We start from the raw sequence: 22116 nt of genomic DNA, 5'->3' as shown, positions 1-22116 counted from the left end.
AAGAGTATAGACCGCCATATTACAAGCGGTGAATAATTTACACATGCTAATGGGAGATCCTAAACGAGACCTGCAAACATGCAGCGATTTCACTGCTCCTTCCATGTGGTTCTCAATCAGATCAGCATTAAATAAAAAAAATTTAATTCTGGCCATGGTGTTTGCAAACGTACCAGTATAAATAAATAAAGTCATGACGTGTGCCCATCTATGCTTCAAAGGCCAGCGATAATGTCTTTTGTAATCTGTGAAATGATATCTTTTCCCCTTGAAGATATCTGTTACAGGCGGATGTGATCATCTTACTGTGCCTGCATGACTGGCTGCTGCAAATGAACTTGATTGGGGAATGGGGACAGTCGGTCTGAAGGACTCACGATCTGATAGTGAGGGACACGCCACTGCACAATGACAATTTGCCATGAAGAGTAAGGGGTGGTCATTAATTGAAGAGCTTCGTAAGAGTGCACAAGGGGTTAATGAGTTCCCAACATTTCTCAAAGGCACAAATTTTAATAAATACAAAAAAAAAAAAAAATTCCCCCCAAAGTAAACCCAAGATAGGTGTGGACACAAAAACCTCACAGGGAATCACAAAACAAAGAGTTCAAGGTTTTATTTATTATCAAGTATTTTACAAATACTTATCATGTACACTACAACATTTTTGCATCATAAATTAAAAGTACTCAAAGTCCAGAATTTTATGTTTAGATGCAACATGTGCAGCAAGCCCTTGGAAATATAACTGCATTCCAGACAGTTCAATGCAGAGACAGAGAGAAAAAAAAAAAAAAAAGCGGTGTGGATTTGGTGGAAGTGATGTTGGATTTCAGCTGTTGCATTGAGAGGCAGATTGGACAGTCCAAGCTTGTGGAGTCTCTCCTAAACCAAATAAAAAAAAGTACATAAAAAAATATCACTACAGTTAGTTCTTCTAACAAGCCGATCTGGACAACATCACCGTCTCAGGAGATGCCATTTCAGCTACAGACATGTTAGACAGTACATGGCGGAACCTGGTTCTACATGCAATATTTGAACAAAGTTGCATACTGACATACAGAACATGTGTGCGACAGACTAACTGGCTACATGAAGTGCAAACATGGGACACAGGCAGTGCAGAACAAACAGTGCAAGAACAACAGAAACAATACAGACAACGTTAAAAACCAGTGAAAGCCATGATGGTGCAGAGTAACAACGTGCAAATACTGCTGTAACATAAATGTAATAAGAGATATGTCCTGAACATAAGAGGTGGTGTGTGCGTATGTGTCAGTTTAGTGGGAATCCGTCCTCACACACTGCTCCCCGGGTGCCTTTCATGGCTGCCAGTCTCAATAAGGGTTAAATGCAGAAAACAAATTTCATTGTGTGCAATGTGTGCTGCACAGCAGTGTTTCACAATCACTTCACTTTCACTCTTAAATCAATCCTTTAAAGAATTAACATCTGCAACACTTGAGGAAATGTTGCTTATTTATTTGATTTCCTGTGAATCTGAGGGTGCTCAGTTGTCAAGAAAGGTGCATTAGTTTGCAGGAGCAGGTGTGCCTATACTGGGTCAGAACAGACGGTTGAGCAGTAGTTTAGAAAGATATATACGTTATGCTCAATACTTCAGTCTTAGAGTATGATATTTTAGCAACACAGTACTGTATTATTATTGTGAATATTAGCGTTTCAACAAGCAAGTAGTCAGTAATAAAAAAATTGGTAGTTGAACACTGGGGAGTTTGACTGTTTATAAGATAGGACCAATCTAAATTCATGTCATGTACATACCTGTCCAGATCAGTCCCTTGCCCCTGGAGGTTGGTAATACTGCTGTGTGGGTCTAGACCGTCTGGGTTGCCCATCTCCACCATGACGAAATTCTAGGGAGTTTTCATAGTAAATATCCTCCTCCTCTTCCTATAAGAAACAATTGATCAATTGAAGCATATAGTGCAATGAAACAGTATTAGCAGAGGGCCTTCAGTGTTCTGCCTTACCCAGAGGTCATGCAATGGTTTGATGTTTTCAAGGAGAACTTCTTCACAATTCCCATAATCACTAAAGATGATAACTGCAGTGGAACCAGAGGGATGAACAGCATCGATCCTGGCCCTGTAAAACTGAAGAGGCAACACCAGGAAGAGGGGGGTAGTTGAACAGATAATAAATCAGATCAGTCTATACAGTGCTGCAGACTGTGATCACATCTCCATTTATCACCAAGTGTTGCATCAATTGCCTTTACCATAAACTCACACATGTAATGTCAGAGAAAATGATGGTTGAATTGCCTGAAACTGAAATGATTGGGGCTTCAAATTCAAATTAAATCCTAAAAACTACATATCCTAGTACTAATATTATCCACACTCAAAATAAGAGAATCTGCATAGTACTTACTTTGTTATCTTCCCAGTAAAGTGCAAGGCACTGGTCTCCTTGTTTCCAGTTGCCATGACTACTGGAATCTGGTCCACGGCCTGGTTCTGACCCTTTATGACCTTTAATTGGTCCTGACCTCTTCTTGGATGTGGAGTTGTAGAAACTGGAGTTCTTCTGCCGAGGTCCCTGTGACTGCTGTGGTTTAATGGGACCAGTCCGCCTGTGCTCCGAAACCCCATTCTGGAAGTGTGTGTTGGAATCTGAATTATCTGCACATGTCTCCTTCCCTGCCAATGAAGTGCTGGAGTTTGGGTTTCCCGCTGCATCCTGGTTCCTATCCTGCATGGTTGAGTTGAGACGGTCAGGTTTGCCCTTCCTTCGGTTGTTGAGTTCAAACCTACCCTTAGGTGCTGTGTCAGGTACGGAGTTACTGAACTGTGAGGGTTTGGGACCAGGACCGTTGATTTGACCTCTCCTAGTTTGAGAATCAGAACCTGAATGCAGATCTCTAGATCCTCCAGAACCTTGAGAAAAATTACAAGATCCCCCATCAGCTCTGATACCTTGGTAAGAGTTCCCTGATCCAGCATCAGTCCTTGATCGAAGTCCCACATGATCTCTAGGACCATGAGAAAAGTTTCCTGACTGGCCCAAGTAATCGCTTGTTTGAGGGTTGGCTTGGGTTTGAGGAGCAGAGTTGTTGTATAAGAAGGCTTGACCCTTTGTCTTGCGTCTTTCCTCTTGTGAATGGTCAGGGCCTCCATGACCACTCTTCTCTGAACCCCTCCATCTCTGGGACTGTGATGGTCCAGTGGAGGGGGGATTATTGGGTGCATTTAGGCCAGAGGAAGCAAAGTCTCCATCCCTCTGAAATCGAGGAGGTCTATCATTTCTTTGCCCCTTGCCGTCATTCCGAGGAGGATATCTAGGTTGGTAAGCATCTTTGGAGAAGTTTTCAGAACTGGTAAATCTGGACTTATATGATCTCTCTGGTAGGAGTTTTTGTGGGTCCTGGTTCTTTGACTCTGAATGAGAATATGAAAAAGAATACACATATTATGTAATATTAATGCATAATGAATGCATTCATATGCAAGTGTAATAAAAAATGTTATTAATTGGACAAACAAAAGTTAAGAATGAAGTGCAATCTGTTAGATGTCATGCTTAGTGAGCAGGGTGGTGTTACATGTAAATATGTGATTTGTCGGAAATCTGGTGTGCACATGATTATAATATTTACAGTCTTTCAACATTGAAGGCCGAACGATTATCAGAACCAGGTAAAGTTGCAGGACAAATGTGCATTAAACTACTTCAAATTATAAAGTATGTGCCACTGCACCATTTTAACTTTAACATGTCATCCGGTATAGACATATGTCAATCATTGGAGGCCTGCCAATTTGGCTCATGTCAGGGACTTAGTAAAAGCTTTTTTAAACTTAATTCCTTCGGCTGACTCTCACCATCTGGCCAAGCCTGCAGTGTTAACCATAAACACTATCCCGGTGTACACGACAGGAAAAACACTAGAGATTAACAGGACAGATATGAGTGCTGTATTGAGTTACTCTAATGAGTACTAGGCCAATATATCCTCACACGCTTGCAATGCTCCATAATGAATGAACATGGACATTTTTTAATTAATCTGATCATGAAATTTTCAACGAATGAAAACGTAAACTGACAGTTGTTCACCAAACATACTGCAAAACCCTGAGCCACAGGAATCAGCATACAGACCTACTGTTCATAAATATCTAGGACAGGGATTCATTTACATGAAATATGCACCATAACATAAAACTAGAACATTTATGTATTATCAATTCCATGAAAAAGCTTGTACCATCAATCGAGAACGCCCCCATTTTTGATTCCAGGAAGTCAAAGAGTGTGCTGGGACCTGAAGGCCTTCCTCCTCCATCACCTTCATCATCCACCCTGTTTCTGCCGCGTCCTCGACCTTTCCCTGATAAAGAGCCAAGCATCAAAAGTCAAGAGAATTCAGTGGAATGACAAATTTTTCCAAATTTTTGATGATTTAATGTTTTACAAAGGACATCTGTAGTGATACAATAATACCACATATACACATAGTATTTATGTATGTTTACATTCCTTGATCATGATGATCTTTGCAAACCGGGCAGTACCTCTGGGTGGTGGACGACTGTTTTCAGCTGGGGGTACTTTAGGCTGGGCGGCACCAGTGAGCAGGAAATTGAGTGCCACCTCCAGGTTGTTGTTATTATCCAGCAACGCCTGTCTGGCTGCCTCTTTATTGAAACCCATTTCCATTATATCCCTTAGAGCTCTCTCATCAACCTGGCGACAGCAGTAGAAACATACATTTCCATAAAGCTCAAATCATCATTTTTGTTATTTTGCCCATATTGTTTACAGCTCCAGTCACAAGAAGGCTTCCAACTAACAGGACTGCGCTGCATCCAAATAATCCCATGGCTCACCAAGTCTCTGTATACTCCATCAGCTTTAGTGTCAGTCAGGTTCTTCTCCCTTTCTTCTCTCTTCCTCTGGTAAGTTTCCTTGTTCTTGTAGGTAGACCCATGTGTGCTGAGGTTACTTCCAGCGCTGCCACCTCCTCCAAATGTGCGAGTCTGTACAGCATAGATATGTTAATAGGATTTTTTAATTTAAGCAACACAAAAAGTGAACATATCCACTCTGTACATTTAATATACAGATGTTCAAACTCATCTTTTAAATAATGACACTGGCATTATAATGTAAAAATTAACATCTGCACAAGAGCCTAGCAGAAAACGGAATGTACTTAGATAAGTATAAAAGCTATGAGTCATCGCTCATCCTCTTTAAAAGCAGAAGTGTGCCTCTTCCAAAGCTGCGTATTAACAATATAAACTCTGGCCGAGCAACCTCTTTGCTTTTGGCAATTTCAGCAATGGCAGCAGTCCTGTGCTTCTCAAATTCATTATTCTCAGTGCCAGTTTTTGCCACGTCGGTGGTCTTCAGAGTCTTCCTCTGGTCCAGCTCTCGACTGTCAACCTCCTCTTTCTGTACACATTTCTGCAAAGAGTGTGGGCAAATGTTTATTGTTCAGAACAGCAGATCCAGCAAATTAACACACACAACTGCAGAATTAACTCAGCAAGAATGGGTAAATATTTAGATGTGCAAAAAATGATACCCCTTTCTTGAAAAGTTCGAGCATCTTAAACAGTCCATAAATGCAGTTTGTAAGATTCTACTATATCATCATATTATGAATTCATTGGGGGCTTAAAAGAGCGTTAGACAGATGGAAGCAATCAAAGTGAACATCACAGAGTGTTGCTCAAACTTACCTGTCCAAAGGGCAGAAATGGAGGGGGTCCACCCTCAGCACCAATATTACTCCTGCTGTGTTTAGCCAGACTCTGTTGGGGTCAAAAGTGAACGTTGGTGGATTACTTCACAGCTAAACTGACCACTCAATTCTCAGGGAATGCAGAAATCAATCTATTTTGCTTTACCCTCTGAAGAGCCCAGTTTTCAACCATGTGTTCCACTTCTCCTCCAAGGACTGAAATCGAAGAGTCGTCTACCAGCAGAAAACCATTCTTTACTTCAACCACGCCCAAGAGTTTAAGTTTGGTTCCTGGAGGGGTGTTCAAGCTAGAAATGAAACAGGCGCTTGATCAATCAAATTGATTAGTTTAGTGAACAGCTAGTGGACATTAAATGATACTTTACTCAGAATCAATATCAAAGCATGACCACTCTAAAATTTAAAAGGCGACATCAGTGAACCACCTAAAATTATTAGACAATTTGTGAGAGTAAACGAGTATGGTATGTATTGAAAGCAAACACTTTAGCTCCTGTTCGACAGGAGACTGTCGGGGAAAGCCAAGAGACAGTTCAATAAACTGTGGGGGGAAAATGAGGGACCGTGCAAAACAGTGCAATCTCTAATGAGATTCATTTCACCAAACATACAACTTCACACATAACCACAAATATTGCAGGTAACTTGAGTAGGAAAAACATAAATGAATTTTTCTGTATTTCATGCATGTGGAGTTCAAATCGTGTATGCAGTTGTATTCAGACACTTCTGGTTAGTGGTCCTGACTTACCATGACCGTTTAAAATCTGGCATCTCAGGCGGGGTGCATAAGATGTACACAAATTACATTTTTAATACTTGATTTAAAAAAGTCTGATGCTGATTTTGACATGCCCATCAGTTCATTCTTGTGGTCTACAATAATTCGGTATTGGTGAAGTTGCTCTTGACTGGTCAGGGTGGTAGTAGCCTAGTGGGTAACACACTCGCCTATGAACCAGAAGACCCGGGTTCGTATCCCACTTACTGCCGTTGTGTCCCTGAACAAGACACTTAACCCTAAGTTGCTCCAGGGGGACTGTCCCTGTAACTACTGATTGTAAGTCGCTCTGGATAAGGGCGTCTGATAAATGCTGTAAATGTAAAACGACCTTCAGACTCTACGAAATGCTGCTATCCTATGTTGGTATTTCACATACAAATACACCCTTATCAAGCGCGCCACTACTCATTAAAAAAAAAAAAAGCCAAGTGAATTACGGAGAGGGCTTCGAGCCACTGGCGCATGACGACACAGGAGCAATTAGAGATTTCAGTGCCAGCACGGCTCACAATCCTACCAGGATATAAAGGCAGGCCAAATGAAGCTGCCACACCATATATGGCAGTGCCAGCTGGAGCTGCAGTACAGTCCAAGTCAAACTCTTCCCTAATTCCCAGAGCCACTGGTCAAGCTTCATTGCAAAAGTGCTTTTATCTTCATCGGCTCTCATATTCTGCTCTTTTGCAGAAGAATGCTAAAAAACTAAATGTGCTTACACCTAAGACAGTAAAACGTCTAAAATCTTACAAAAACACACACAGAATTTCCTTCTGCACTGATCTCCACCATAGTATGCGCTACCCAGAGGGAGAGAAGGAAGAGGGATGGAGGAGAAAAAAGGAGAGGGCGGTGTGGATAAAGAAAGGTCTGTTCTGCAGTGAGGATGGCGGGAGCTGCACTAATGGCTCCACCTGTAAACGCTGGCTGAAGGCCAGCACGAGGGCCACCGCCGCGTTGACGATGTAACTAAGGCACGGGATTGGTGGAGGCTTGGCCAATGGTGCTGGCTAAAATCTGGTGCTGAAGGAAGGGCGGATAGGCCAGAATACAGCACCAAATTTTTTTCAACGCCATGTACCTCTTCTCATTCATTTCTGGTTCAAGCTTAGGCTTGGACAAAATTAATGAGTATTTCCTCTTTCCCTCTAATTGCTGTGTGACAAAATGTAATTAGACAACTTGGATAAAGTACCTATCATATTCAAAAGCCACAATTAAATTCCACACATGTTTTGTAGAGCCTGTAAAATTGTTTCTTGGAAGCCCTTCTTACACAACAAGAGAACAAGTGCCAAGTGCACACATAAGACTGCATAGCACTTCTGTGCACAAGTGAGTTTAAAAGGTCCATTAGGCAATCATTATCAGACCTGTGGCGGTAGTGAATCCCTGATTTCTACAGCAAGAAATCAAATCTTATTAATTATTTTGGAATAATGACATTTTATGGGATGTGACTTTCAAGTGGTCCTAACAATATGTGCAGAAACACAACCCATGAACATGGAGCCAGTGCTTCACAGGCAAAACACACACACACACACACACACACACACACACACACATAGAGTGTGGCCATACCTTATTCTGGACAGATTTTTAAACTCAATGGCTGTGCAAGCGGTGTGTCCATCAGTCATCTGCAGGCGGAGCATTCTGGGAGCTCCCTGGGATTCCTCATGATCCTTAGGAGCAGAAACATTGCGCACTTTCTGCAGCTGAAGAACACATGGGCCCTCCACCTTTGAAAAAAGCAGAAGACCTCAAATATTATGTCACGCTACATTTTGTGACAACCTAACAGGAACAGTTCTGCTGGAGCAACTCAGGGTTAAGAGACTTGCCCACAGACACACTAGCATTAAGTTTGCATTAAGCATTAAGAACCTGTGACTAGTCATTTGTTTTGTAGGCAAGCATTTGAAAAGACTACTACCACCCCACCCTAAATAAAGAGTTAATCATTCTAAACATCAAGTAACCTTACACTTATACAAGAACATTTGAAATGATTCCATATTCTCACTAGAGGTGTGAACCTTCACTCACCTTCAATCGATTACAATTAACAATGCATTCCATAAATTTCATCGTGTTAAAATTCTCTTTCTGCTTGGCGGGCCTCCTTCCTCTGCATGCTTCACTAGAGTTTCCGCCACTACACAACGACCGCAACTACAAGCCACAAAATGAAGTCCGTGCTGTCAGGTGAGCGCGGACTGAACACATGCCATTTTTGCCGCTTTCAGACTGAGCCCAACGAGCCCCAAGGCAGTACTCGCCGTGGGGCTCAGTGCAAAAAATCTATGCGTGGTTGATAATGTCGTGTTGCAGATCTCTCAGTGATTGTTAAGATCATATTTTCCTCAATTCCTGCTTTGTGTGCGTTTCAAAGTGACAGAATGAACACTCGCCTACTCTGATTCTTCAGATATAATACAAGATACAAGAATTCAACAGATTTCAACTTTAACCGCGCTGCGAGAACAAGGCTTCAGAGTGCCGCGCAGGGTGAAACTCCTAACCAAAGCAGCGTTCAGATCAGGCAGACACAGTCACTACCAACCTTACTTTTTAACAAGAATTTTTATACATCCAGAATTTTTAATCATCCACATCTGCATCAATTATATGATTCATTTCAACACTCATAATTCCCACCCTTGCTTATACCTGGCATTGCAAACTAGGGATACTGCCCTAAAAAAAAAAAACTATGCTTAGTATAAATGTGCGGTGTTCTGATGAAATGCCTACCAAACAGATTTAATTAAAGATTTAATTAAAGAATATAATATGCACATCTAAATGCAAAGACCATCATTTGACAGTCCTGAAAATATTATATTCAGAATCACCTTTGATGTTATTCTACTTAACAAAAACAAATTCTTAGTATGAAAATGCCTGTGGGTTATACACAAATTAAATGTTCCACACAAATGAAACGATCACAACAGAGTTTCTGGTGGGAACTGGTGAAAAAAGCCACTTGTGAACTGCTAGTGCCACCAAGTGGGTAAGAAAAGCAACTGACTAATTTAAACTGCAGTGAAAATAGAGTAAGAATATACCCTCAAAAAAACCTAGTTATTATCATGTATTCATAACAAACCATTGATCCACATGTGTTACCTTCTCCACTCTGCCACTGTTAATCTCAGCTGGCAGGAAGCTCCGCCCAATGGTCCTCAGGTCAGTCTGTAATGTGAAAGTTGAATCACAAGTGACTGAAAAGGACTATAGCTATCTGCCAAAAAAATTACTGTAAAGCACATGATCCTCAGTTACATAATCTGACTTCTGAAGAGTTGTAGTTAAAGTGAACCTCATTGCTATTAAGACCATTCAAAATGGAATGCATAAAAGTTGCATATTGTTTTCAACTGGATGTGAATTGAAATGGCGAATAGTAATGAAGTGCTCAGTAATGAGACACACAACACACATTTGTGGATAAGATTGCTTATGTCTCAGGGGGTTCTGATAACCATTGTGAACTTAATGCTGAAATTACATTATTTGTAATGCCACAGATGCTGTTAAGCATTTCATAATTAATCCATCTACAAATAAATGTGCAGGAAGTTAAGCCACTAAAAACAGATTTCATGCAATGTCAGTAGTTTGGCTTCCATCAGTCAAGAATGCTGTTCGGTCACAGGCTACACTACATACACAAAACATCCCTCTCATTTAAATGCAGGCATTTGAAAATGAATGAACCCACAGTTTAAAAAAAAAAAAAAAAAAAAAGATTTTTCGATGGTAAGGTACTGCAAATCAAACCACCATTTTGTTGTGCTGATTCAATTCATTATCACAGTGTGCACACAGAGAAATACTTACATTAAGTGCAATGCGAATAACATCACTTGCTGATGTTTTCTCTAAAGAACTTTTGCATTCTTCTATACCATCATCGGAAAGGTACCTAAGTAGAGGATGAAGGAAAATTATTATCAGATAACCTGTTATGATAATGAGATATGAATATAAAACTTAGGTAATGCATAAATTGCACAGGAGGAAAAAACTATTCCATATGGTAACGTATAGTACAACAAAATTTAAATAACTTACTAATTATTACTAGTTATTAACATATAAACACCAATTAAAATGCACTTTGAGGGACATTGTAATAGACAGACTATCAGATGGGAGTGTCTCAACTATTAACTTGCAGAGTCATTTTCAGATGTTTACATTTTAGATTTACGTTTTTACTGCCATGAAGTTGCAGGTTTCCAGAACAAGGTGTCAGGCCTATGCCACATCGCCGACAGTGACCCAGCACGAAGCAGGTTTATATCATTTTCTTCTAGGCAAAAATAAATACTTCATGGCGCAATAGTGAAGTTTTAATTCTAAACCAGATTACTGTGCCATCGTCATCTATACTTTCTTCATAGCAGAACAGGGACTAGCAGAGGCAATCTAACAATAAAACGTGATCGCGATAGCAGCACTTATTTTCTTTAAATCGGAATGAAACATTTGCACTGACTATAGGCAAGTTAGTTCCTTAGTCTAGATACAAGTTAGTTGTCTGACTTGTAAGGAACCGTATTATGCGCAAACCAGGCACCGTGTTAGCTACGTAGCTTCTGTACAGCCGAGAATGTAGCGGGCAAGAAATATTACAAAAAAATCCAAAGCGTCACAGAACGACAATGTACAACCCCTTTGTGCAGTCTGTGGTGAGCAGAAACTCCGAGTTTAAACAGCACTGGCAGACCCAAGCTTTACTACTTGCCATGCTATAATGCTAGCGTGTTGTTAAACAGCTAACATTAGCGCCATTGATCACCTACCAGCCTTCCTCGGAAAGGGCTGAGCTGAATTCAGCCATCCTCCCCTGCAGAACACTCTTCCAGAGCACGTATCTGGCTGGTTATTTTTCCGTTTGAATATCCATATCGTAAATAATAATAATTTATCGATCCGTGGCTAGGTTGGTGTAATTAGCTACAGTACAAGTACACGGACAAAACCACGTGACTGAATACGTCTCAGACGTCATAGGTCGACGTAATTGTTTACATCACGACGTAGACTTTCCACAGCGTGCAATGAAAGACTTTTGCCAATCGTACCGTGACCTTTTTAGCTATAATATTTCCTGTTTCTCAGTATAATACAAGATAATACAACAAGTGCACGAGAAAGGAAAACCAGCCCGCTAGTTTGTACAAATGTTGTACACAAAAGTCCACCAATCATGGAACATGAGCACGTTTGAAGATAAAGTCACATAAAGAAAGAATAAATAAACAAAATAACTTCCACCATGAAATAATAAATATTTGACCCATTTACTGTCATATAAATCTAATCTTCCAGACTAGATTTTGGCACTTTTGCAGTCTATATACCCTCACTATAGGCTGAGGGTAGTCCTTCGACCTCCAACTAAGAAGTATCTGTTATCAGAATGCTTGTTTGGATCCATCTTTTTATATATTAACGCCCTACCCCTAAGACTGATTTGTCCCCCAGAACAAATAACTTGGGCCAGAACTCTATTAGATTAGCAAATATATCACTATATATAGTGCACCTAGGTAGGTATCACACAATGTAACCTTCACCCTTAATGAGCAGTGGGCAGCCATGACAAGCGCCTGGAGAGCAGTGTGGGGGGACGGTGCTTTGCTTAGTGGCACCTCAGTGGCACTTTAGCGGCTCAGGATTCGAACCTTCCGATTACGGGGCAGCTTCATTAACCGCTAGGCCACCACTGCACCATATATACAGAAAAATACAAAGATTACAGGTTATTACAGGTGAAGATAAAAGTGTGATATGGTAAAAGTTCAGCTGTTTAGGAGTGATGGCGAGGGGAAAAAAACTGTTGCCATATAGACCTCTATATGGTCTGCCAGAGAAAAAAAATATCTAAGAATATATTACAAAAGAATATTGAGAAAGCAAACACAAACGTAGATGGCTAAATGTCTTACTAAAAAAAGGCGTTAGACGAACTGGCGCTGACAGCGAGGTCTGTACAAGGTTGACAGCAAAGCGGATGTGAATCGCGCCCATGAATTCGTGTTAAACCAATAAGAATGGCTGTTTAATTTGGTCCCGCCCTTCCATTCAAACATTCCTCTATTTGATTGGTCAGATTACAGCTGTCGCTCACGGTGTACATGGCGGGCTTTTCGGATCTCAGTTTCAGGGCGGGTTTTAGTACATGTTTTAGCTTTTGAATTTAACTGGCTGCTTAAGACAGTCAAGTTTAAGACTGCGACATTTTTTAGATTAAAATTTAAATGTGATTTTCCTCGGATAGCGTCACGGAGTAACGGTTGTTTTTGCAGGAAATACGGTGCGCAGGTGCTGGAAATCCTGAAATTGGATTACGTTTAACTGGCTAGACGACGGTCCGCTTTGCTTTTTGAGGTAGATTAGCGCACCGGCTAATCCGGGCGGTTTTCGCTCAGAAAGCAAGTAGAAGAAACAGCAGTTTATCCTTGGACGTCACTGCGCTTAATGCTTGTGGAATTCGTGTGAATAAAAAAAAAAAAAAAGAATAAGGGGCTGTCTATCTAGTGGAAGGTTTTTTTTTAACATGGAGAACTATCACCAACGATACGACTCCTCCAGCATTGGGAGAGAAAGCAAGTTACAGCGCAAGAAAGGAGTAGGAGCTGCCGTCTCTGCGGGTGAAGATGCGGAGAGGAGACCCAAATTCGTAAGTAACTGTTTCCGCTGTATTCATGTGAATTAGTGAATTTCACAATTCTGCCCGCAGACGCATTGATGTTGCGTGTTACTTCGCACTTTTGATTCACTTGCTCAAAATACTTATACGTTCCTTGAATAAAAGCTGAAACCAGTCTTTATCCGGTTGCTTCGCTGCACATTTGATCATTTGACCCAACTACTTAAACCCCTGCGATAAAATTAGCCGGAGCGATAATCCTGTGGCGCTTTAGCGCTGCGCTTGAACGCAAGTGTCGCCATTTACTCGCCCGTGTGTGCAAACACGGACATTCGCGCAGTCGGACAGATTATAACGACACGTTAACAGTCCTGCCGTTCTGGAATGTTTCGAAGACGTCAGATGGGAGTGTCTCAAATCGTAACGTTTATTCCATTTGTACCACGTACAGTAGTGCCATGCCATTGCGTACCTGGTGGCGGAGCCACTCCGCGCAATAAACTACCTGAAGTCACAGAGTAATAACACGTGGCAATAAAACACTGATGTTCATTATGGAAGTAGTTACTTGGCTAATTTACTGCGCTATTATGGCGAAACTTTCACAGTTCCGTCATCAGTTTTTAGATGGTGTATTATATTGTTACTAATATGTTGTAAATGCCCTGGTTGAAATAGGCACTGATTGTCCTCAAGGGAAATTGGATCGATTATTTTCACCCGCATGGTCAAATAAGACCACGGATTCTGTTTTATTGATAACATGTGCTGATGTCGTGATAAGTGGACACCGGACTGTAATATAATTGATGATCCGTGTGAGTGGCCTGTCACAGCACAGACCGGTCGGTTTGAGTCTTTTCGTGCTCAACATTCGCCCAGACTTCTCTGCTGATCACCAGAGTCAGCGCCCGAGGCTTAGGCAAATACTCCCCACCATCTCGGTGTAGTAATGGCCAATCTTCCACAGATGATTAATCTTGCCCATAACCCATGTTTTCCTGGAGGCAAAGCGGTTCTGTAATAGTGTTGGGTTTATACAGCGTGCATGAGGAAGATGAGGAGGGCTAGGACGACTGGAAGAGAGACACATGTGCACGTACAGACGTCGGAATTTTCTGTGCCCTTTGCAATTACTGGCACCCCTTGTAAAAATACAATTATTGATGCGATTTAATGCTTTGCACATTACACCAGCCAGTGAGCTGAAGAGGAGATTGTCCAAGAGCAGGACACTGGTGGATCAGGAGGAAACCAGTGAAGACGAATAGTCTCAGGTGCTCTGCTCTGCCATGCTTTGTGCTTCCTCATACAGGAGGAAACGCTGAGCTACTATTTTGATTATCTGTTAGGTGATTATCCCCCACGCCCATTTGGACAAGTTTTATTCATAATGTTTGAACAAGATATATATTCAGACATTTATGTTTGGTGTAGTAGAAGTAGGTAGTAGTAGTAGCCTAGCGGGTAACACACTCACCTATGAACCAGAAGACCCAGGTTCAAATTACTAACACTTACTACCAAGACACTTAACCCTAAGTTGCTGTCCCTGTAATTACTGATTGTAAGTTACTCTGGATAAGAGTGTCTGATAAATGCTGCAAATGTAATGTATGTAATAAGTGACAGGGTTCCTACGGCCATTAAAAACCTGGAAAAGTCATGCAATTTGAAAAGAGAATTTTTCAGGCCTTGAAAAGTTTTAGAATACATTTACATTACATTTACAGCATTTATCAGAAGGTTAAATAAACATATAAAGTTATGGAAAAGTCATTGAAATCTGATTGACACATGAATGTATAAGACTCTCTTGCCAATCCTGAAGAGGCTTGGAATTCGGGGCTCAGCATGGAAGTGGTTTGCTTCCTACCTTGATGAGCAATCTTACCAAGTGACTTGGAACAGATCCGCCTCTACCTCACGTAGACTCTCCACTGTTGTCCCTCAAGGCTCGGTGCTTGGTCCTCTCCTTTTCTCCCTCTACACTTGGTAGGTCATTTCCTCACATGGATTATCCTACCACTGCTATGCTGAGGACACACAACTTCTCTTCTCCTTTCCTCCCTCTGACCTACATGCTTCTTCCAAAATCTCTGCATGTCTAACCGACATCTCGTCTTGGATGGCAGCCCATCACCTCCAACTCAATCCCACCAAAACTGATCTAATATTCATTCCAGCAGATTCTTCACCACATCAGGATCTTGCTATTTACCTAGACAACTCGCAGCTCTCTCCTTCTGCAACAGCCCGCAACCTTTGGCGTAACAATAGACAACCAACTCTCCTTCTCAACTCACACCAGCAATCTTTCCCGCTCATGTAGATTCCTTCTCTACAATATCAGATGAATCCGCCCTTATCTGTCAACCCAGGCCACCCAACTACTGGTTCAGTCCTTAGTAATCTCACGACTGGACTACTGCAACTCCCTTCTAGCTGGTCTACCACTATGTACCATCTGACCTCTACAACTAATACAAAATGCAGCAGCACGACTGATCTTCAACCTTCCCAAATTCTCCCACACCACCCCTCTGCTACGTTCCCTCCACTGGCTCCCAGTAGCTGCATGCATCAGGTTCAAAATACTGGTGCTGGCCTACAAAGCCAAACATGGAGTAGCACCATCCTACCTCACAGCCCTTATTATACCTTGCACTGCACCTCGTTTACTCCGAGCCTCCAGTACTGCTCGCCTGGTCCCTCCATCTCTGAAAGTAAAAGGAAAACATTCATCTAGACTCTTCTCCGTCTTGGCCCCTCGGTGGTGGAATGAACTTCCCCTCGAGGTCAGAACAGCTCAGTCACTGAGCACCTTCAAACGACAGCTCAAGACCTTCCTCTTTAAAGAATATTTAGATTAAATTGTAATTTTCTTGTTGTCGAACTTGTGTACAGAATCTACAACAGAGTGAATAAAATAGATGTATTCATAGTTGGGGTCCTAGTGAACCGGAATTGATCTCTTCATCGATGGTAACTTGAAAGCACGTTGTAAGTCGCTCTGGATAAGGGCGTCTGCCAAATGCCGTAAATGTAAATGTATAATGAAGTACATAGTTACCATAAAACTGCGCAAGAAAGCGCATTCAACTAGAGCAGTCTATAGAGTATCTTTTCTGGCTTTAAGTAGTAAACCATGTGACGTGGTACTGTGTGCATTGCTTCCATATTCCATATCTCCTTTTTGCAGCTGGTGATCTATACCCAAACCTTGGATATCCCCCTTTGAACACTGTTTGGTTTTTTTACCCCAAACTTGCATTTTTTTTTTCTTGGGCTTGGCATAGAAAACAAGACAATACTGTTGCATGCAGCATATTATTTTTGTAATAGCTGTCTAAATCCTTTGCTAATTTTATGGATTTCAATGAGAATTTCTCAAAACAATCTGCAATGCATTCTGTAAACCAATAGGTGGTGCAATTATACCACAGAAGAGAAGTGGTGACAAGCTCTTGGTCTGTCTGGTGGGCATGCACTGAAGCACCATTCCTTCCATCCATCCTTCCTTTTTTCACTTCTGTGTGTTCTCTAGTGATAGATGTCAGATTGTACCTGTCTGAAAAGCAGACAATATGGTGTTTTCACTTCAATGTAAAATCATGGTATTCTTGGACAACCGCTTGAAAGTGATTAATTGTAATTGTGATGCATGGCACACAGTGCACACAACATGTCTTTGGCATTTCAAAAATCCAGAGGGCAGCATGATCATCACCATTCAAGTGTGAATGTTACTTCAGTGGCACCTTGATTGGTAGTAGAAAGCAAAGGCGTATTTTACAAAACTGGAATTTGCCATCATCATTAAGGGTATAAACAGAGATCAGGTGAAGTACTATTTATTTTTCCTCAGTTTGCCTAATTAATATGAATAATAATTGATCCCTATTTATTTATACAGTGTGCAGAAATTAATGACAGAATGCTCATTATTTTGAGAGGGAATGAGCTTGTAAGATAATTTTTGCTGAACGATTCAAATGATATTTTAGGCTAAACACGCTTTCTTACTATTTCTCAGACTGAAAGTGGGCTGTTTTTCAGACACACATTGATTACTGTTTAAAATAAAGTCTTTGGGAGCACATTTCTCTTGTTTGAGGTGATTACTGCAGAAAAAATGTAGGAGGATTAGTCTGAACAGTTTAGGGGGTGAGAACAGGCGTACACACAAAAAAATATATTTTGAAGATAAATATCAAGTATTTCAGTAAAGTATTCTGCTATGGTTTCCATTTTTATACGTAATTAAAATTGTAAAATTATTGTTTATTATATAAGATAAAGTGAATGCATGTAATGAAAAATGGGGGAAAATTTGTCTTCCTTTGTCTCAGAGACCCATGAACATTAATGTTAAAGTAAAAAAGCGAAGCAGTGAAAGGGACAGTGAACTCCATGGACATGTCCAAACATGAAGAAACTTTCCAAATGTGTTAATGCCATTAAATCAGAATGGCAAATGTTAATTCACAATCAATAAATGGAAGATTGCCATTTTATAATAGTTTTAGCTGAACACTACTTGTGTAGGTGGATGCAGTAGAGTCAAAGTAACTTCAAGTTAGGCATGCACAAACTTCTATGGTTTCACTCATGTGGTGCAGATGTTCTGTGGATGGGTGATGCCGATTATAATAGCTGGTGCATCCAGATAGCCCAAAATGTCTCAACAGCTGTCTTTCCTTATGCCATAATGAGTCTTGTATCAGACTGTATATTGTGAACAAGTCTTAACACAGCTGTAGTCTTACATCAGCCTTGTCCAGTTTGATGCCGTTTCCTCATGTAAATGCAATGTCTTTGTATTTATTTATTTAAAACCTTTGTCCTGAGAATTGTCTTCATCCATTATAAATACAATTGCCAAAGGGCTAGTCATGGACCATGCATGCTAAATTCAATCATCATTTTGCATTGAGCCATGTATCTGAGTTGACAGCATAGGAGTCCAAACAACTGGGTTTTCCCTCCAAAAAGTATTTGCTAGGATATGCTAAATGCTATACTGAAAAAAATCTGACTAAAATCTGGTGGGCCATGGCTCTACAAAAGTAATTCTTGTTTAAACACACCTTATTCACTGTGTGGTTATTAGCAGAGGAGTTGAGTCAGAAATGTTAAATGAACTGAGCCAGGACGCTGTCCCTGCTGGAATGGAGTTTGTTGACTGTGCTCTATAGATGCTATGTTATGAAGGATATCTGGCAGTGCAGAGAATGACCACTAGGGTAACCTCTGTTAGTGGTTAAATGCTGATCTAAGCAGTTTAAGGAGTGTAAAATGAAAAAGTATGAAAATAAAAACTGCGGTTCATGGCATTCAGCTTTTGTTGTCCCTGCCTTGAAGAACATCATTAATAGAAATGAGAGCGGGAGGATAGAGCAGGCCCTAACTGTTGTTCCACCAGGAGGACGTAGCCTGACCAGCAGGGAGGGCTGGTTGGTTGAACAAAATAAGCGGAATTACCACCAGCTAAGCCAGCAGAATGATTACTTGATATCCAGACATGCTAGAAGCAGCTCAGGTGGAAGAAGAATCAAAGGATGATTGCTGGGGTGTAAACTCTCTTGGTTCGAAACTAGGTTCTGGACATCTGCTGGATAAACAGCTGGCTGTTTGCAAGCCATCAGTGACGACAATCCCAAAGAAGGACATTTTTTTTGTTGTAACCGTAACCATATTTCTGTACTTAGCCTGTCAATCTGGTGCAACTCTAATAGTTTTGTGCCATTCCTATCAGTTCAATGAGTGTAGTTAATAAAACCAATAAAAAACAAATACTACATTGACAGGTTGGTGTCACTGAAGAAGAAGGTTTTTCAACCTGATAAAATACTTATGGTTCATTATGTACAGCTGCATTATGTACCCTGGTCCCCATCTTTCTGATGTGAGCCCGTTCATCTTCACACCAATACCTGTTTTTTTTTTTTTTCTTTCTTTTCTTTAAATCAGCCTGAGGCATCAGAGTGGATATAAGTGACAGCACAACACCCTGCCCCAGACTGGCCCTGTCCAGCTTCACCTTGATTAAAACACTCAGTGCAAATAAATATTTCAGAAAAATGGTCGGGACCGTACAAAGTCAAAAGAGGAGAATGCCAGAAATGTGAAGTATGTCTGGCCTTGTACAAGTGAGGGGTGGAAATTGCAACTGTCCCCCTCCCCCTCTCATTGGTAGGCAATGCGACAACATGGTACTTACTGAACAGCGCCAGTTCTGGAGAAGCAATTATAGAAACTGCCAGCAGTGTCTGTGGTTTATCACAACATGTCCTAGCTCCCTAATGGTGCAGTTAACATTGGAGCACTCTGGTAAATGAAAAAAGGTCTAACTTCTAAGCTCAAATATCTCAAAACAGCAACAAAACTGAACTCTAAAGTACTGTAAAAGAGGTATAAACTCTCTACACAAAGCACTGTATTAAAACACTCCTATCTGATGTTACCTGGCAGAAAGAGGCATGGCACAATAGAGGTTAAAAGAATGAACAGTTTCTAATTTATTAACATCAGTAGATTACTAATTAGGGCTGCAACTATCAAATATTTTTGCAATCGATTATTCTGTCGATTTGTTTTTCATCGATTAATTGATGAATCGGATAACTCATACAACAATTTGTTTAAAAAACAAAAACAAAGTAAACAGGGTCGGAGCTGTCGCGACAGCAGTCGACGTCACCGGCGCCATCTTTATGCTAATGAATGTAGATTTGTCCATATGCTGCATTTATTATTACTACCTTATTTATAGGGAAGGCGTGTTTTGAGATGTAACTTATCAGTGTGTGTGTGTGTGTGTGTGGCGTGCGTGGGAGAATTACATGAGTGAGATCTTTGTATTTGCTCTCTTGCTACTTATCATGCCTCCTCACTATCGACTCATAACATAGGCCACAATAATTGCAATAATTACAAATAATGTACGTTCTAAGAAGCGCGAATGTTCATATCAGTTAGAAATCATAAAAATATGATACCTTGTCTCAGAGCTCAGAGTCCGCTGGAGAACTGCAGTTCACGTGAGGATGTTTTCGGTTCAGGTGCTGTAGCATTGACAACGTACTTTTATGGTAGGACAGGTCAGTTTTACAGTGTATACACTGCACTACATTGTCCACCTTACGCAGCATAAATGGTCCCACACGTTAGACATTTTTTGCCTTTTACGCACACCGGTATCTTCATTTTCCGCCATCTTGAAATGCGCACCTGGCTGCAACTGGTGTGGAGCGCCACAATAGGCGGAAACACGTCACCTCCGCAGTAGGCGGAAACACGGATACGACGTTGGTGAATTAAACAAAGCCTCGAGGCCAAGAATTTCATCAAACTTTTTTTGTTTTATTTTTGAATTATTCAAATAATCGTTTCAGCCCTATTACTAATGAAGTTACATGTAAATGTTGTATTTAAAAAATGTACCAATGTTACAGAAAAACCCAAAATAAAAAAAGGAGAATGGGATAGAGAAAGATAGAGAACAGCCAGGAGCCTAGCTACAGAAAGGTTGCCTGGTCCAGGAGAAAAACAGGTAGAGGGAAAGGCCCAGAATCTGGAGGGAAGTTCCCAATGGAAAGGAAAAAGAAGTGCCCATTGTCCTCAAGAGAAACTTCTTTTATACATTTGACTCCCAGGAAGTTGCCACAGACCAGTCAGAATTTGTTGTTTCCGCCCTGTCACGCCCTTTGTGTCTCCTATTTGGGGTGTGTCGTAACCCGACAAATACAAAGCTGGGGACCCCAAACAATTGGCTGGCCTTTCACACCTCTTTCATGGGGGAAGGCTGTTTGACAAAGATATGGAGAACACAGAGGTGATGAACCTCTACGCAAGACAAATGTGACAGACTTGTGACTTCCCATTTTACAGTACAATCCAAATTCGCTATTTCTCGACACAGAGAAATTTGTCTTAAATTAAAAAATTTCTTAACGCCTTATGGTGTGTGTTCTCATAGTCATGTCCAGTGCTGTTTATTAGAAACTATGTGGATTAGCTGTCTGTCATTCTAACCTCCCAAATACAGCTTCAGGTCCTGTCTAGGGTAAAATTGGGATGATATTGAAGATGCATTGTTTGTAGTGAGATTTGTAGTGAGAGAGTGATAGTTTTCATTGAAAAAGTACAAACTGTATGTAGTGTATTGTACTGTTATTCAATGATGTTGTCATTCCTACAAGAGATGTTTCTGGTGAAATACTAGAATTGAAACTCTCCAGCTACCAAATCTTCTCACATTCCACTTTCAGACTAGTGGTTTGATGTTTTCTTTGCATTATTATTTACTGACACTTGGATGAGGAAACAATGGAGTATACTTACTAATCATGTTACATGTTAAGTATTTTCTTCTTATTCCTCTTTAGTGACAAAGCATTAGTGATTTTTCTAACAAGGCTCTGCAGCTGGGTCTTCTTTTCTGTGTAAAATGCAATCAGTAGTCAGGAAAGAAAGCGTAAAAACTCACATAGCTCTCCCCTGCAACATGAATCATGACCAGCATGCTGAAAGTTTCCACTTTCCTTCATTCTCTAATGTGCTTGTTCTCACTCTGAGAGATTGTTGCTTGTAGCCGTGGCAACAGGGAACTGCAGCATTAGTGAGAGTTGCAGTAGTTTCAGGTCCAGTGTAATTCCTGGGTTGGGCCATTGAGCGTAGGTTGGATTGTCCGGCTCTTGCGAGTAATGTCAGTACCTGAAACAGCTTCTTTGTATGTGGGGTCTACGTGCTGGCTGTATTTCTGTAGCTGGTGGGATTTACTAGAGCTTTTTGCTTGAGGGCTTGATTTAGTCTGATTAATGGTTTTGGGATGTGTGTGTGTCCGACCAGGGACCGTTTCTCACTGTGGTCATCCTCTTCAGCTGTCCTTGCCCTCACTCCTCTCACTCCCCTGTC

General features: G+C 40.9%; 2 protein-coding genes across 7 annotated transcripts in view; one reads left to right on the top strand and one right to left on the bottom strand.

The window, feature by feature from the left end:
* Nucleotides 1-751: 751 nt before the first annotated feature.
* On the bottom strand, nucleotides 752-11542 carry tdrd3 (tudor domain containing 3). The gene is made up of 14 exons (XM_028979072.1): nucleotides 11345-11542; nucleotides 10377-10461; nucleotides 9663-9728; nucleotides 8109-8269; nucleotides 5889-6030; nucleotides 5721-5792; nucleotides 5293-5442; nucleotides 4863-5012; nucleotides 4548-4719; nucleotides 4241-4363; nucleotides 2404-3410; nucleotides 2001-2123; nucleotides 1792-1920; nucleotides 752-885 (listed from the first exon to the last, which is right to left on the bottom strand). Exons 1-13 carry the CDS (start codon nucleotides 11380-11382, stop codon nucleotides 1801-1803), a joined length of 2409 nt encoding a protein of 802 aa, XP_028834905.1. The 5' UTR covers nucleotides 11383-11542; the 3' UTR covers nucleotides 752-885; nucleotides 1792-1800.
* Nucleotides 11543-12882: 1340 nt separating this feature from the next.
* Nucleotides 12883-22116, top strand: part of diaph3 (diaphanous-related formin 3) — a 219976-nt gene continuing 210742 nt past the window's right edge. For all 6 annotated transcript variants that reach the window (XM_028979066.1, XM_028979068.1, XM_028979067.1 and 3 more), the window contains exon 1: nucleotides 12883-13227. In XM_028979066.1, the coding sequence (XP_028834899.1) occupies nucleotides 13105-13227 (123 nt within the window). In that variant the 5' untranslated portion in view covers nucleotides 12883-13104. The remainder of the gene's footprint in view (nucleotides 13228-22116) is intronic.

Source organism: Denticeps clupeoides, chromosome 5 (genome assembly GCF_900700375.1).
Source record: "Denticeps clupeoides chromosome 5, fDenClu1.1, whole genome shotgun sequence".
NCBI lineage: Eukaryota > Metazoa > Chordata > Actinopteri > Clupeiformes > Denticipitidae > Denticeps > Denticeps clupeoides.
Note: the sequence above shows the minus strand (reverse complement) of the source record. Positions and strands in the feature narration are given on the sequence as shown.

Excerpts from the sequence above, each read along its gene's own strand:
- tdrd3 (XM_028979072.1), bottom strand. The coding sequence starts at position 11,382 with ATGGCTGAATTCAGCTCAGCCCTTTCCGAGGAAGGCTG. Across the intron at positions 4,364-4,547 it reads CAGTCGTCCACCACCCAGAG|GGAAAGGTCGAGGACGCGGC; the intron begins GTACTGCCCGGT and ends GCTCTTTATCAG. Across the intron at positions 2,124-2,403 it reads TTTACTGGGAAGATAACAAA|TTTTACAGGGCCAGGATCGA; the intron begins GTAAGTACTATG and ends TTGCCTCTTCAG.